This window comes from Takifugu rubripes, chromosome 15 (genome assembly GCF_901000725.2).
Source record: "Takifugu rubripes chromosome 15, fTakRub1.2, whole genome shotgun sequence".
In the NCBI taxonomy this organism is placed as follows: domain Eukaryota; kingdom Metazoa; phylum Chordata; class Actinopteri; order Tetraodontiformes; family Tetraodontidae; genus Takifugu; species Takifugu rubripes.
In genome coordinates this window covers 8,957,022-8,971,356 of record NC_042299.1, presented here as the reverse complement: position 1 = coordinate 8,971,356, position 14,335 = coordinate 8,957,022, and the positions used below count along the sequence as shown (strand labels likewise).

Below are 14,335 nucleotides of genomic sequence, written 5' to 3'. Positions count from 1 at the left end.
TTAGTTCCAAAAATGCTGTTTCATACGCTTGTGTAATAAACTTTTTGATTTTCTTTGGTTTCATCACCGTGGTTTTGTTTATCTTGTGCTTTTTGTTCCCTTACAATTCGACTTTTCCACCATTACTGCCATCGAAATCTTGATTTTCTTGTTTTGGCAATAACGAACCTTGAAGCTTAAAATTTCTTGTCGTATTACCAAACAACGGGCTTTCAAATCAGTTTATTTTATAATGAAGCAAGCAACTAACGTCCTAGCAACAAAAACAGTTCAAATCTGGCCGGAAAAAAAAGCAACACATGCACAACCCATTAAATGACTTGTTTTGATATTTCATGTTATTTTAAGTACGTAAGCTGTACAGATATTAGGAAATTAGACTGAAAATATATATTTAGTACAAAATCACAACTGAAGGTGAACGTGCACTCTAATTTCTCCCGATATTAAAATTTTTACTATAAAACTTGTGGAAAATATTACACAACCGAAATAACGGGGAATACGTAAAAATGCATTGGTCAACAAAAGAAAAAAAAGTCTACTAATCTCCATTTTTGTGTATATAATAAGCAGTCATCCTAAGAATTACAGCCCTAAAGATGTCCTACTCAGACCCAACCAGCTGAGACGGATTCGACCATAAAGAAACATCAATGCGTTTTGTTCATTTCTTCTTCTTCTTCTTCCTCTTCGGAGGCCCCTGATCTGAGTCGCTGCTGCTTCCTGAGTCAGAGCTGTCTGAGGAGGAGGAGGAGGAGGAAGAGGAGGAGGAGGAGGATGAGCTGTCGTCCTCGCTGTCACTGCTGCTGTCGCTGTCATCAGAAGAGGAGCTCGAGGAGCCGCTGCTGTCTGACGATGAGTCACTGGAGGAGCCATCTGAACCGCTGCTGCTGTCACTGGCGTCTTTAGATCTGAGCACACGCGGGGGGGGGGGGGGGGGGGCAGATAAATAAACAGTAAGAGTTATGTTGGGGTGGACTCAGGCTGTACCTGTTAGGTTGTCAGTTCAGGACAAGATCACCAGTTCTAATTTTAGACAACCTTTACAACTCCTCAATGAGAGAAACGTACTTTATGACCTTAGATTCCTGGAAATTGAACCATACAAAGACAGATTTTATTGTCTTGAACTGAGATTATATAGAATTATCTGGATTAGGTTTGGATTAAATGTCCCAAAAGGGTAGATGAATTCTATCTTCCATTAATGATCAAACATTTTATTTATTTTTTTTAAATGCTCCCTTTTTATCCATTGTGCTTGTCTGGAATTGTTGACCTATTAGTTCATATTGACTGACAGTCTGATTTAAATCTATGGTGCATTTGGTGGGATTGGCACATGCTTTTTTTTTTTTTTAACATACACACAGTTCTGAACATGTGACACAGCCCCAGTGCAATATGGTCACATTCCCCATATAGAGCTGAGCTGATTAGTTGATTTAAAAATTGTAACTTTCAACTGAGTCTAACACCCACTTGTCAAAAGGATCATTAGAATATTTTATTTTACCAAAAGAAACCAATGCAGAGACATGACAAGGATAGATAATTGCAGTGGTAACATAACAAACCGACCATCTGTTGTTTTGGTCAGTAATTAATTGGTTACACCGTGACTGCTGCCTGAATGGACCCAGACAAATTAAGCGATTCATCAGTATATATGAATTAATTCCAATAACTCTCACGTTTCTGACGCCTTCGTGTTCGAACACGTGATCTCATCTGTGGGGTTTTTCAACATACTGCTGTACTGTCAAATGGCCGCTAGGTGGAGCGATTCAGTCATAATTCGGTGACCATGATGAGCTCCATATTGCACCGCGACGTTAGAACATGACAACACAGAAAGGTCCTCTAACATGTATATATACACACAAATAACTCATACAATATTTCCTTCACGTTTAATACATGGTTAAATTCTTGAAATACTGCAACGGTTCATAGTAGACCTAAATTTGAAAACGTAGGATGATCTATGTTAAATAGAATTTGGTTTGCAAGTAAACACACAGCTATTATTTAATACTTACTTCTTTTTAGATTTCTTTTCAGTGGCACCTTCTGTTCCTGGTCTGAAAATAGAAAGTGTTCGACATTAAGCCAGTTAGTACTGGTGTGCTGCAACGTCTGAACTTAAGGAAGAGGCCAATTTTGAATTAAATATATGTTTAAAATTTTAAACAAAAGGTTTGTGGATCATCTTATGAATTGTGGTATTAGTTATTTATCATCGACCAGATTGGTTATTAAAAGAAATACGCAGTTGTCATTTTTTAAGCAATGATAGAGGATTCCACAAGTTTTAAGTAATGATAGAGGAGGATTCCACAAGTTTTAAGCAATGATAGAGGATTCCACAAGTTTTAAGCAATGATAGAGGATTCCACAAGTTTTAAGCAATGATAGAGGATTCCACAAGTTTTAAGTAATGATAGAGGATTCCACAAGTTTTAAGTAATGATAGAGGAGGATTCCACAAGTTTTAAGCAATGATAGAGGATTCCACAAGTTTTAAGAAATGATAGAGGATTCCACAAGTTTTAAGTAATGATAGAGGAGGATTCCACAAGTTTTAAGCAATGATAGAGGATTCCACAAGTTTTAAGAAATGATAGAGTATTCCACAAGTTTTAAGTAATGATAGGAAAATGGATTGGAAAATGTACCCCGTGGTGCTGTCTACTTTTGCCTCATTTTCCTTGAGTTTCTTTTTCATCTCAGCAGTCCTGGTTGGTCTGTACAGATATTTACGCTTCCCCGTGCATTCATAGGTCCAGTGTCCCATCTCCAAACACTTCTGGCAACGCACATTTTGTTTGTTTGCCTCCCTGTATAAAATGAAAAATGCAATTGTGAAGTAGAATATGCAAAGTTGCTTAATCTCAAAACGCCACATTTACTGTCATTTATAAATACAAACGCAACATCCATCATTTTCAAAAATGCCTTCAACTTCATTGTGCTGCACTCTTTTAAAACATTATTTGAACCACAATAACCATTGTATGTATCCTTTCAATTCATGTATTGTATTGAGAAGGGCTAGAGCATCGTATGCACTAGTTTTTGAGGTAACAGTCCTGCCACATAGCTCAGTTTAAGGGCGAAAACATGTTTTATACACCCCTTCACCATTTAGTTGCCCCACACACGCAGTTAGTGCCCTTTCAATTTAACGTATCTCGAACTACTGTCTCAGAATAAGGTCTTGTCGCCAGTTTGACGTTTTTAAACGGTATAAAAAAGGGTAGACAGTGGCAAAACATTCCATATTTCTCCCGAGTAAGACAACACCATTGTAAATTTAGACGGCAACGTATTGGGACTGAAAGAGGATTCTCCTCCTTTCAAAGAATATCAACATTGCTTGATTGCTTTAGTGTTATTTAATTTTACATATCAATACACCCGTATGCTAAAAATATTCGTTTAAATATAGTTATATAGCACACTCACGCTTGCCGTCGGGCTATTATTCTGTGCATGGGAGTCGCCATGTTGCAGTTTACTTTTTCTTTTTCTGTGGTAAAAGTCTGAAACATATTTCCGGCTAAGTTTGCGCATCTATTGCCATCTAGTGGCGACATCGTGTATTAGACAAGATAAATTCACTATTTCACAAATGAGTGTTGTGTCACTAATATATTTATAACGCAGCTATTTTTTGAACATCATGTTCAGAGTATGTTTATTCCAAGTCTTTCTGTGTATATATGCAGTATTAAAATACCATTCCTCTCTCACGGTGACGTATAGCCTATGAACTCTTAAACTATAAATGTATGAAAATAGAAAAATGTGACTCCGAACTCCGCTAAGATAAATAAGAATTAGAATCTACCTGTATACAGTACTGAAAGTAGTGCAATATTGTATGATATTGTGCAATATGTAACAGCTTATTTCACAATATCCTGTGAGGGATGTGTAAGTTACTTATCTGCAAAAAAAAACAGCTGAGGTAGTGTTATAGTGTGAGTCAAGGTGAACATGAATAGTCGAGCAAATGGAACAGCAAAGTGCAGGTCAGATGTAATTTACTGGGGCCCCAAGGGGGGGACGTGGGCTGAGTTCAGCATCCTGTCATCCTGGTGGATGAAGTTTATGAGCAGTCTCGTGAAGAGCAGCTGGAGGCTCTGGGAACCTTTCAGTGAGATGTGGGGTGTCAACCATGATGCTGATGGCTCTGCAGGTGATGCGTATTTGGAAAATGTCTGCAAGCGATGGCAGGTTAGCACCAAGGATCTTTCTGGCTGTGTTCACTATCTGTTGCAGCATCTTTTGGCAGGAGGCAGTACAGCCTCATAGCCTACAGTGATGCAGCCAGCGCAATGTTTGTATTAATTGCTGAACTGAAGTCTAAAAATAGCATCCATACATAGGAGTACAATCAGTACAAATCAGTTAATCAGAATTACTTAGGTTGAAGTATGTTTGAGTCATCTGCCATCTAAAGATAGAAATTCCAGCAGAAGAGGAACTTGAAATAAAAGATCATCAGGTTGGTTTCGGTACTTCAGTTAGGTGTTAATCAATCTCAAGTTATGTGACATATATGATTAAAAAAAGCTTCAGTTCCTTTTTAATGTGTTACATGAGAACACGATTTTGGATCTCCTAAAACACTTTAAATGTAATTTTTATTTAATCTAGTAGGTAATGTGTAAATAAATTATAATTTTACATTCTTGATCACTAACAAAAACAACAAAGGAAATGACAGAAACAGAGTCAGTCAGTGTGTTTACCCTACAGGGTGCGTGCGTGCGTGCGTGTGTGTGTGTGCGTGCGTGTGTGTGTGTGTGTGTGTGTGATGGCAATGCATATCCTTCTGTTGACTGTTTTAAAATGATCTTGCGGTGGTGTTTTTGAGATGTTTATGGTGTTACGAAAAATATGGTGTTACGAAAAATACACATGTAATGAATGCTAATAATTGTGCCTCGCCATGCATTTCATATTCCTCTCTTAAGGTCTGGCGACAGGTCTGAATACAGTGCTACCATTTCTTAAAACACATTAACGCTTTCGCATGCAAAGAAGTGCGAGAAGAGTGTCAACATGTGGTTGCCAGTGCGTCATTTGTTTATGCTTCTGTTGCCACAGCTACCATTGTCCACGTATATTTAATGACAAAGCTGCACCCAGTCTACACACCAACTTAATTCTGCTCAGTATATATAAAGTGCCCTTTACACTATACCACGTATATCAATTAATCAATTAAACTGAACCCTAAGTTCACGATTATTGCCCCTCGGGGTTGTGAATAAATTCTGTGTGATTGTGTTCTGACGTCACCCCATCCTTTTAAAGGAGGACGACTAAGATCTGTGTCTCCAAGGGCCTCCTCTAATCGAGATTATAATCTGCAGTCGGCAGTGCTTTCAACCTTTCCTTTCCCCAACAAATTGTTGCAAATAGTGAAAAATTTCAGGAAACTTCCCCAAAGTTCTAGAACAGCCCCGTGGAAAGCTCCAGAGCTATCGAGAATTCAGAAGATCTCGCGAGAACTTCCGCCTTCTGCCCTGTCCGCTGCTGCCAGACAAGATCGGCGTGAGTGGAGGCACCGGCTCAATACGCGGTGCGGATTATGACGAGAAATAACCCTACTTAACGCAGCTCGACGATAATATTGACAGGACCTTTTTGTCTTTTTGTTATAAACAGCATCTCTGCATTTTTGGCTTATTGTTCTACGTTAACTGAGTAGCGTCACATACGCAAAAAAGATGTCAGTGGTAGGATTTGACTTGGGCTTTCAAAGCTGCTATGTAGCTGTAGCCCGAGGTGGAGGAATCGAGACAGTTGCTAACGAGTACAGCGACAGATGCACACCGTAAGTATCGTTCTTTAAATCACACGTGTTAATTGCTGGATGTTTTGCAAATGACATCCCGGGAGAGGAGTTTTATGTGCTACCAGCTGCTTTTTTGCGGTCTCCCGGTGTTCCCGAGATGCACGTGAACAAGTTATAGCTTTACAGGCTAGCTACCGTTAGCTTATGCTCACATTGTGTGCTTGTAACATTTTGGCGAATTAATCTAATTTTAACTCAAAGGGTGAATGATCAACATAGAATCGTGGTATATTATTTACATTGCTTGCGGACTTGCCTCGCTATCACGGTTTTTAAAAATGTATTATTAACGATGGCAACCTCACTCTTAAGTTTGAAAATGTGCTTATGTTGCCCGGTTGAAGAGCACAAGTGGACGGTGTCTTATTAACGCCGTGTTGAACGAAGGAGCACCGCCCAACCGGCACGTTCTGTGTGTCACAATATTCGCCTCGCCAATGACGACAACAGTCAAACGCTTGGTGGAATATTCTAGCAATTCCTGCACTATATTTATTTATTTTATAGACTGAAAATGTGCCCCGAAGTTGCTGTTTAAGTCTCAGCGTGTACTAGTTAATGTGGCCCACAGACCACTGTTTGCAGTTACCTCCTCTCAGTAAGACGTTAATGTCAATTTTCATGTTCTGCTATGGTGTCACATACCGCCAAAGTAATATATAATATACCTATGTAACAAAGGCTTGCCCTGTGTTCCCCATCTTATAGTCCATCACACAAATCACTATTATGGTCTCAAGTCAGAAATGAAAGATAATTTCTTCTGGGTCAAAGTACAGGACAAAGCTATATTATTAGGGTGTACTTCTATGTCACTAAACAGGTGGTCGTCCATGGCAACTGGAGTTCTGACATCTGAATCTGACTACAATGACCCCACGGCTCAAAAAAGGGCAACCTGCATCCCAAGATGCAGCAATCAGTGGAATATTAGTCATTTAAATGGCAAAATGTTACCATATAACATGATATTTGAATGTATTAAGGATTGTAGCAGATGTAGACATTTGTCCAGGTATCAGCTTCTGTTTTGTTTTCTTTTAGATCATTTGTATCTTTTGGTCAACGAAATCGATTGATAGGAGCAGCTGCAAAAAGTCAGGTAAACTAAATTAGCCACTGGCACGTTTGACCTTATATATAAATGCTAGCCTATGTTATTAAAAGTAAAACATTTATTAAAAATCTTTGCCTTCTCTATTATCCAGGTGGTCACCAATTGTCAGAACACTGTTCAAGGCTTCAAGAGATTCCATGGCAGGGCTTTTGCAGATCCATATGTCCAGTCAGCCAAGTCTAACTTGGTTTACAACCTCGCACAGATGTCCTCTGGGGTCACTGGGATAAAGGTAAAAAATATATTTCATAGGTTAATTTTATGTATCTGACTGTAAAGGAATCATGAATGCTTTCCCCCTCTTTTTTTTCCTCTAATTTCTAGGTGATGTATATGGAAGAGGAGAGGGTATTCAGCATTGAGCAGGTGACTGGGATGTTGCTGACAAAACTGAAGGAAACTGCTGAAAGTGCATTGAAGAAACCAGTTGCGGACTGTGTCATCTCGGTATGCATCTCTGCGAAACTCTAGCAATTTGGATGCCGCAACATGCTATCTGAACAATTAACTTAATGATGGGGCACTGACAAAACCTGTATTCTATTTAAATAGTAAAATATCTGGTATGATCCCAACACACTAAAGTAAAATGTTTTTTCTACCTCTGTTCAGAACAATGACCTTAAATTTCAGAACCCCTGTCTGTGGTAATTAACATACCTAGCATTGCTTAAAACAAAGACACATAAATTCACTTAGCTTCTCCTGATTTGAGATGGAGGTTTTTAAATCAACAGCTGCTGCCATTTTTTTTTTAAAAACATCATTGTCATACTTTCCTACATTGTCATGTCATACTTTCATTGTGGCAAAGTGTTTTTTGTGCACCAAGCTTTGGCATGGCCGCTGCTTGTTCCTGGGGACAGATCACTTCCGGCTTCCATCTGCAGTCATGACGTTCAATATAACCTCACTTTCAAAAGGCCTATAGCGATAGTTGCCATGGTTTTGGTGTTATATCTGCACCTATCCATTGACAAGGCATCCATGAAATGCAGTATTTTGTAATGGAGTCCTTTTGTAGTGAATTTGCCACTGGTCTAGCCATTATAAGCAATGGATACATTAGGGATTAATATCTTGGAAAACATCTCTGCCCCTTTGTTTAAAGCGAGGTCCTGGTTTGTCTTTATTTCAACATTTGTGAAGCCCTTCGCCCTACCCCTCAACCATACAATTGGGACACTTATCGCGAATGTAAACAACATGGTCTAAGGGGCAGAAATGGTCTTCTTCTCTCTGTTTTATTGCAAGCTTCCTGCTTGGTTGAGTGTTGGCATTTTCAAGTCATTAGTGTCAAAGACTGGGAGAAAAAGTGTCTCCGAGGAGCACAAATGTGATGCCAACTGTTCATGCGACATTTGGAGCCTAAAGCTTCACCAGATGTCTTCCACCGACAGCCTTATTTCTCCCCTTTGCGCCTTCTTGGTTTAGAGTGGGATGTGTGTTTCTTGCTGAGCTGAGTGTTTGAATTCCCTCAGCAGCCTCTCTTATGTAACGTTACAGCTCTCACTCTGGTCCTAAATTGGCAGTTTGCATCATCTCCAGAGATGGATAATCTGTTTATTATTGCTGCGGCCCTGAGCTAAATTTATCCCCTAAACTTATCCACGAGGAAGTGTTTTGTTTTGACAACCAGCGGGACTAGCATGGTAATGTCATCTTGTCATGCAAGCCTTTATTTTTGGATATTTTGGTCATCTCACCTGTGTCTTCCTGGGTATAATTATGTATTATGGGTGGGTGGTTCCTATCCCACACTGTCACCCATACATTTTAAGCTCTTGTGTTTTGTATTAGTAATGCTCCGTGTTTTTGCCCCTTCTTAGGTTCCAAGCTTTTTCACAGATGCAGAGAGGTCGTCTGTCATGGATGCCGCTCAGATCGCAGGCCTCAATTGTCTACGTTTAATGAATGACACCACTGCAGGTACTTAAAGACGTGATATGATCTATACAGGAGAGGCAACTTATAGTTTGTTATCCCAGTTAAAAACAAGTGAGCTTTTAAATATTGGGAATACTGTAAAATGACATATTTGGGCATCATTTATTTTTGGCCAGTGTAAATCTTAACTCTTCTAAATCTGTAAAGAGCACATCTTGAAACTTAAATCTTTCAATCTGTTTGTTACAGTCACTTTGGCATATGGCATCTACAAGCAGGACCTCCCGGCTCCAGAAGAGAAGCCTCGAATTGTGGTGTTTGTAGATGTGGGCCACTCGGGTTACCAGGTGTCAGTTTGTGCCTTCAATAAGGGAAAGCTCAAGGTGAGCAATGAATAATTTGTGCTTTTTTGCAAGGCAGGGCAGTAGAAAAGATTGTGATGATAAAGCCTTATTTATCGGCCCAATTAGCCCTTTGTTTGCAGGGGTCATCACAGGTGAATTATTATCTTAATGGTTCATAAATTAAAAGAAGCGTACTTGATATAAGCAAAGAGAACTACCCACATGAGAGTATAATCTATCTTTGAGGTCAGGTTCAGTTCATTGCCTTTTATCTTGTCCTTTTCCAGAGTTAGCTAAACATTGACTGAGAGACTAAATCATCATTACTCCCACATTCCTTGAACTGTCTGGTCTCCATAGCAGTGACTGAAGAGAGAGGGGAAAAAATTATATTTTGAGCACACACACACACACGCATGCATGCTTGTGTTGGTGAGCTATCCTTTCCACTTGCCAATTTACAAGCACTATCTTCAGTAATCCTTATGAAACTAAGTCTTTGTCCTCGTTACAAAATGCCCATAAATTACAGATGAATAACATGCCATGTGTCATTTTTGATTTGAAAATTTTGTTCAAAGATATTAATAAGCATATTGGTAATGTGAACATTCCTCCACTGTTAGATCCTGGCCACTGCCTTTGATCCAGAACTGGGTGGCAAGGACTTTGACGACATCCTGGTCAAGCATTTCTGTGAGGAGTTCAGTAAAAAGTACAAGCTGGACGCAAGGTCCAAGCCTCGAGCACTGGTGCGACTCTATCAGGAGTGTGAGAAGTTAAAGAAGCTGATGAGCGCCAACTCCTCTGACCTGCCGCTCGGCATCGAGTGTTTCATGAATGACATCGATGTTTCCAGCAAACTCAACAGGTGGGCAAAACATAGGTGCAAATATTATGAGGAAAAAAGTGAAACTTTATATGAAACCTGTTGAATGAGGTTTGTTAAAGCCAAGTTCACATTTAAATACTTGCTATAAATAGAAAATATTACCCAGCATCCACCTGCCTGACTCATAGTGTAACTGAGTGTGTGTGTGTCTATAAATAATCTTGATTCCAATGAACTTGATTCCAGAGGCCAGTTTGAGGAGATGTGTGCAGGGCTGTTGGCCAAAGTAGAGGGTCCCCTATGCAGCGTCATGGAGCAAACTAGTGAGTAAATCTGGCTACAGCAGCAGCCGGACATCTCTCACCAGCACACACATGCTGACATCACCAATGCTCAGCAACATGCTTCTGCTATAAACCTCCCCGAGGTCTCACCTTCACGCCTCCAAATGAAAGCAAAACTATGACTGAACCAGTGTCGCTCTCTCCTGCTTTCTTTGCTTAGAGATGAAGAAGGAAGATATCTATGCAGTTGAGATAGTCGGCGGTGCCTCCAGAATTCCAGCCATTAAAGAGAGAATTGCCAAGTTCTTTGGCAAAGAGCTGAACACCACTCTAAATGCAGATGAGGCCGTGGCCAGAGGCTGTGCATTGCAGGTATGGCTCACCTGTTATACACATGTAATAATGGCTGATTTTGCATTACTTTTAATCCATCATTCTAAAGAATGATTGTTTCTTTTAAGCTGATAGCACCATCTTGATCAAACCTGTGGAAACTGACTGATTCATTTCATTCTCTCTCCCAGTGTGCGATCTTGTCACCAGCGTTCAAAGTCAGAGAGTTCTCCATTACAGATGTTGTCCCGTATTCCATCTCTCTGAAATGGAATTCCGCTGCAGACGACGGACTCAAGTACGTACTCTGGAAATTCTAGTTGATAAGCACGCACAGCCGATTCCCATAAACTGGCTTCTCTTACTTGTCTTTGATTACCTGCAGTGATTGTGAGGTTTTCCCAAAGAACCATGCAGCACCCTTCTCTAAAGTTTTGACCTTCTACCGGAAAGAACCCTTCACACTTGACGCTTACTACAACAACCTGAAGGAGCTGCCCTACCCCAACAGTTCTATAGGTACCGCTAATTCAATAAGTTTTTGCTGCAGCTTCTTAATACATTTATGGCAGCTTTGAGCATGTTTGCCAAATTTAAGATAAAATCTTTCTTGTATGATCTTTTTTTCCTGTACTTGCCTCATTGATTTCAACGTGTGACCTCACAGGCCAGTTCTTGATCCAGAATGTGGTTCCTCAGGAGTCTGGAGAGTGCGCAAAGGTCAAAGTTAAAGTTCGAGTCAACGTTCACGGCGTTTTCAGTGTATCGAACGCCTCCTTAGTGGAGACTGTGAAGACACCTGAAGGAGAGGAACCGATGGAGACAGACCAGACGGTGAAAGAGGAGGAGGTGTGTATGTTTGCAGTGGGTGGAGAGGAAGGATGACGTGTGTATGTGTGTGAGGGGGAAACAAAAGAGAGAGCAATGCACACTTGACTGTATTTCTGTATTGGCTTTGTTATTGGCCTTTACAGCAATGAGTCAGACCACACCTTAGTGGAACACTTCCTGCCTTGACTTAAAATCCCTGCCTATTTTCACTCAATTTTAAGAGTCTCCAATAAAAAATAAGCAACAACTATTAAGAGCATATAAAACAAATGGCAAAAATAACCTTTTGCACTAATCATTCCTTACAGGAGTAATAATGGGAAATGCCTTTAAAAACAAATTACCCCACTGGGTTGGTTTAGTTTATGCACTTTACTTTTGTTACTGTCAGAAAAAAATGCAAGTGGACCAAGAGGATCAGAAACATCAGGCTGGAGATAAAGAAGAGAAGAAATCAGAGACAGAGGAGATGGAGGTAAATGAGGCCATCTGTGGGCTAAAGGCAATGCTTGTAGGAATGGTTTCTCAACAGAGAAACATGCCCATTTTTAAAAGTCTCAGCAGCACATACAGCTTTACTCCCTAAAGGAGCCAACCTGGGTCAATGATGGAAAGTTTTCCATGTTTTTTTATCTCTCTATTTCAGACTTCGGAGCATGGCAAGCAAGAGAAGACGGAAAATGGCAAACAGGAGAAGAGCGGGGACGGCAAGCAGGAGAAGAAGAACGACCAACCCCCTCAGGCAAAGAAGCCCAAAGTGAAAACGAAGACTGTGGAGCTGCCTGTACAGAACAATTTGCACTGGCAACTGCCCACTGATGTCCTAAATATGTTTGTGGAGAATGAGGTAATGCTCTAAGAAACACGAGGAATGTCTAGCATGTGTTCAGGCTCCTTGAACAACAAGTGCTACAGCTAAAAAGTTGTCAAGGCTTTTTTTCTTTCTTTGGTCTATTTTAAATGGTCTTGTGTTGAATTTACCATGTGACATGATCCTAATTTTTATTTCTGAATTTTCTAGGGCAAAATGATCATGCAGGATAAACTAGAGAAAGAACGGAATGACGCAAAGAACAATGTAGAGGAGTATGTCTATGAAATGAGGGATAAACTGCATGGCATCCTGGAGAAGTTTGTGAATGAAGCGGTGAGTATGGCTCTCCCCCGAGGCTCACATGTGTGGACTGTGTACCAGTACCTAGATGGTCCGGTGACTCGGGTCAACACACACTCATCTCTGTTGCTCACCGTGCAGGACCGGGACGCGTTCTCTCTGAAGCTGGAGGACACAGAGACCTGGCTGTATGAAGAAGGAGAGGACCAACAGAAACAAGTTTACATCGATAAACTGGCTGAACTGAAGGTACCTGAGTCAAATAAGTACGCTGTGTTTGTAGGATATTGATTACCTTAAAAACTATTGTTTTTTGTGGTCTTGACTAGATAGTTTACCAACAACCAAAGCTGATCTCATTTTGCTTTACAGAAAATGGGCCAACCGGTTTTGGACCGATACATGGAATCGGAGATCAGGCCAAAAGCATTTGAAGAGCTCGGCAGACAGATTCAGGTGTACATGAAGTTCATAGAAGCCTACAAGACAAAGGTAACAGGCACGGAGCAACAAAGGACTTCTGCCAAATGTGTTGAGCTTCGCCAAAATAGTTAAATGATTTCTGGGTTCCCCCCAAACCAGGACGAGCAGTACAATCACCTGGATGAGCTAGAGGTGACACGGGTGGAGAAGCAGGTGAATGATGCCATGGCCTGGATGAACAACAAGATGAACCAGCAGAATAGTCAGGATCTCACCCTGGACCCGGTGGTCAAGGTTCAGGAGATCCAGGCCACGGCTAAGGTACAGAGAGGCAAACCATCTTAAAAATTTATAAATGGCCAGAATGTAGTTAAAGAGAGAGGTGTACATTTTATATCCCGCTCTAATGAGTGTTTGCTTTCCCCCTGCTAAGGAGCTTTATTCCGCCTGCAATCCCGTGGTTTCCAAGCCCAAACCCAAGGTGGAGCTTCCTAAGGACGAGAAGACCGAGAATGGACCCGTCAACGGGCACCAGGGGACGGAGAACCAGTCGCCCAACCCTGACAAAACCACCTCTGCAGGCATGGAACAGGAAACAGCGGAGACCAAACTCCCTGAAATGGACATTGACTGAATAATGACACAACAGCATCCTGGTTACAATCTTCTCCTGCCGTTCAGCTGCATTTTTATTGTTTTTTTCTGAGATGAATGTTGATGGCACTGTAGTCTCTCTCGCATAGACGGCAGCAGCGTTCAAGTACTCATCGGTCAGGCTTTCTGCTGCATCCTCTGCGTGTTATTAGCAACAAATGGACCCGTGTGTGTCCTCACTTATGAGAGATACTTATTTCTTTATGTTCCAAGATTGTTTTGTTCAGCATCTCTGAGCACATTCACACCGAGAATGTCAGATTTAAACTGTAAACCATGACTGTGAGGAATAGGACTAGTAAACACAACAGTTCTGGTAATATAAATTAATGAGCTGTGTTTAAATAAGATATATACAATATAAATAAACATTAATTGTTCGTTACAAAATTGCAGACTGTTGTTGAGTTTACTTGTATTCTGTAGGCATTAGATACAAGTCACTATCAAGCAGGACGTCATTGTTTCTTTGTTCATAGGCAGTGATCTCTTGATATTTCTCTCGTAGCCTTGTTTGTTTTTCGAAGGGTTTTTTTTTTTTCTTTTTTACAAATTACCTGCTGTTCCCGAAAAATCTGGGAGCTGCTCATGTTAACGCATCAAAAATAAATCTCACGGTGAAAAAGGCATGTGTGGTATTC

At 40.6% G+C, this 14,335-nt stretch overlaps 2 protein-coding genes across 3 annotated transcripts; one reads left to right on the top strand and one right to left on the bottom strand.

The window, feature by feature from the left end:
* Window positions 1-194: 194 nt before the first annotated feature.
* zcchc10 (zinc finger, CCHC domain containing 10) lies at window positions 195-3,581 on the bottom strand. Its single transcript, XM_011611287.2, has 4 exons — window positions 3,472-3,581; window positions 2,682-2,843; window positions 2,046-2,087; window positions 195-914 (listed from the first exon to the last, which is right to left on the bottom strand). The coding sequence occupies exons 1-4, from the start codon at window positions 3,555-3,557 to the stop codon at window positions 668-670; spliced, it is 537 nt and encodes a 178-aa protein (XP_011609589.2). The 5' UTR covers window positions 3,558-3,581; the 3' UTR covers window positions 195-667.
* Window positions 3,582-5,489: 1,908 nt separating this feature from the next.
* On the top strand, window positions 5,490-14,319 carry hspa4a (heat shock protein 4a). Of its 2 annotated transcripts, XM_011611290.2 has the most exons (20): window positions 5,490-5,599; window positions 5,686-5,854; window positions 6,920-6,977; window positions 7,084-7,224; window positions 7,317-7,439; window positions 8,822-8,921; window positions 9,129-9,262; window positions 9,850-10,094; window positions 10,302-10,378; window positions 10,560-10,711; window positions 10,864-10,970; window positions 11,058-11,191; window positions 11,340-11,521; window positions 11,895-11,978; window positions 12,150-12,350; window positions 12,525-12,650; window positions 12,759-12,866; window positions 12,990-13,109; window positions 13,200-13,361; window positions 13,474-14,319. In XM_011611290.2, the coding sequence occupies exons 2-20, from the start codon at window positions 5,748-5,750 to the stop codon at window positions 13,672-13,674; spliced, it is 2,562 nt and encodes an 853-aa protein (XP_011609592.1). In that variant the 5' UTR covers window positions 5,490-5,599; window positions 5,686-5,747; the 3' UTR covers window positions 13,675-14,319. The 2 variants fall into 2 exon arrangements, with proteins under 2 accessions (XP_011609592.1, XP_011609590.1); XM_011611288.2 differs by having other exon boundaries at window positions 5,534-5,854.
* The last annotated feature ends 16 nt before the right edge of the window (window positions 14,320-14,335 follow it).

Bases quoted from the DNA above. Each gene is read 5' to 3' on its own strand.
- hspa4a (XM_011611290.2), top strand. From the start codon at position 5,748: ATGTCAGTGGTAGGATTTGACTTGGGCTTTCAAAGCTGCTATGTAGCT. The intron at 5,855-6,919 runs GTAAGTATCGTT...GTTTTCTTTTAG, and splicing joins TACAGCGACAGATGCACACC to ATCATTTGTATCTTTTGGTC. The intron at 10,712-10,863 runs GTATGGCTCACC...TCTCTCTCCCAG, and splicing joins CCAGAGGCTGTGCATTGCAG to TGTGCGATCTTGTCACCAGC.
- zcchc10 (XM_011611287.2), bottom strand. From the start codon at position 3,557: ATGTTTCAGACTTTTACCACAGAAAAAGAAAAAGTAAACTGCAACATG. The intron at 2,844-3,471 runs GTGAGTGTGCTA...CATTTTATACAG, and splicing joins ATAATAGCCCGACGGCAAGC to GGAGGCAAACAAACAAAATG. The intron at 2,088-2,681 runs GTACATTTTCCA...TTCTATTTTCAG, and splicing joins AAAGTAGACAGCACCACGGG to ACCAGGAACAGAAGGTGCCA.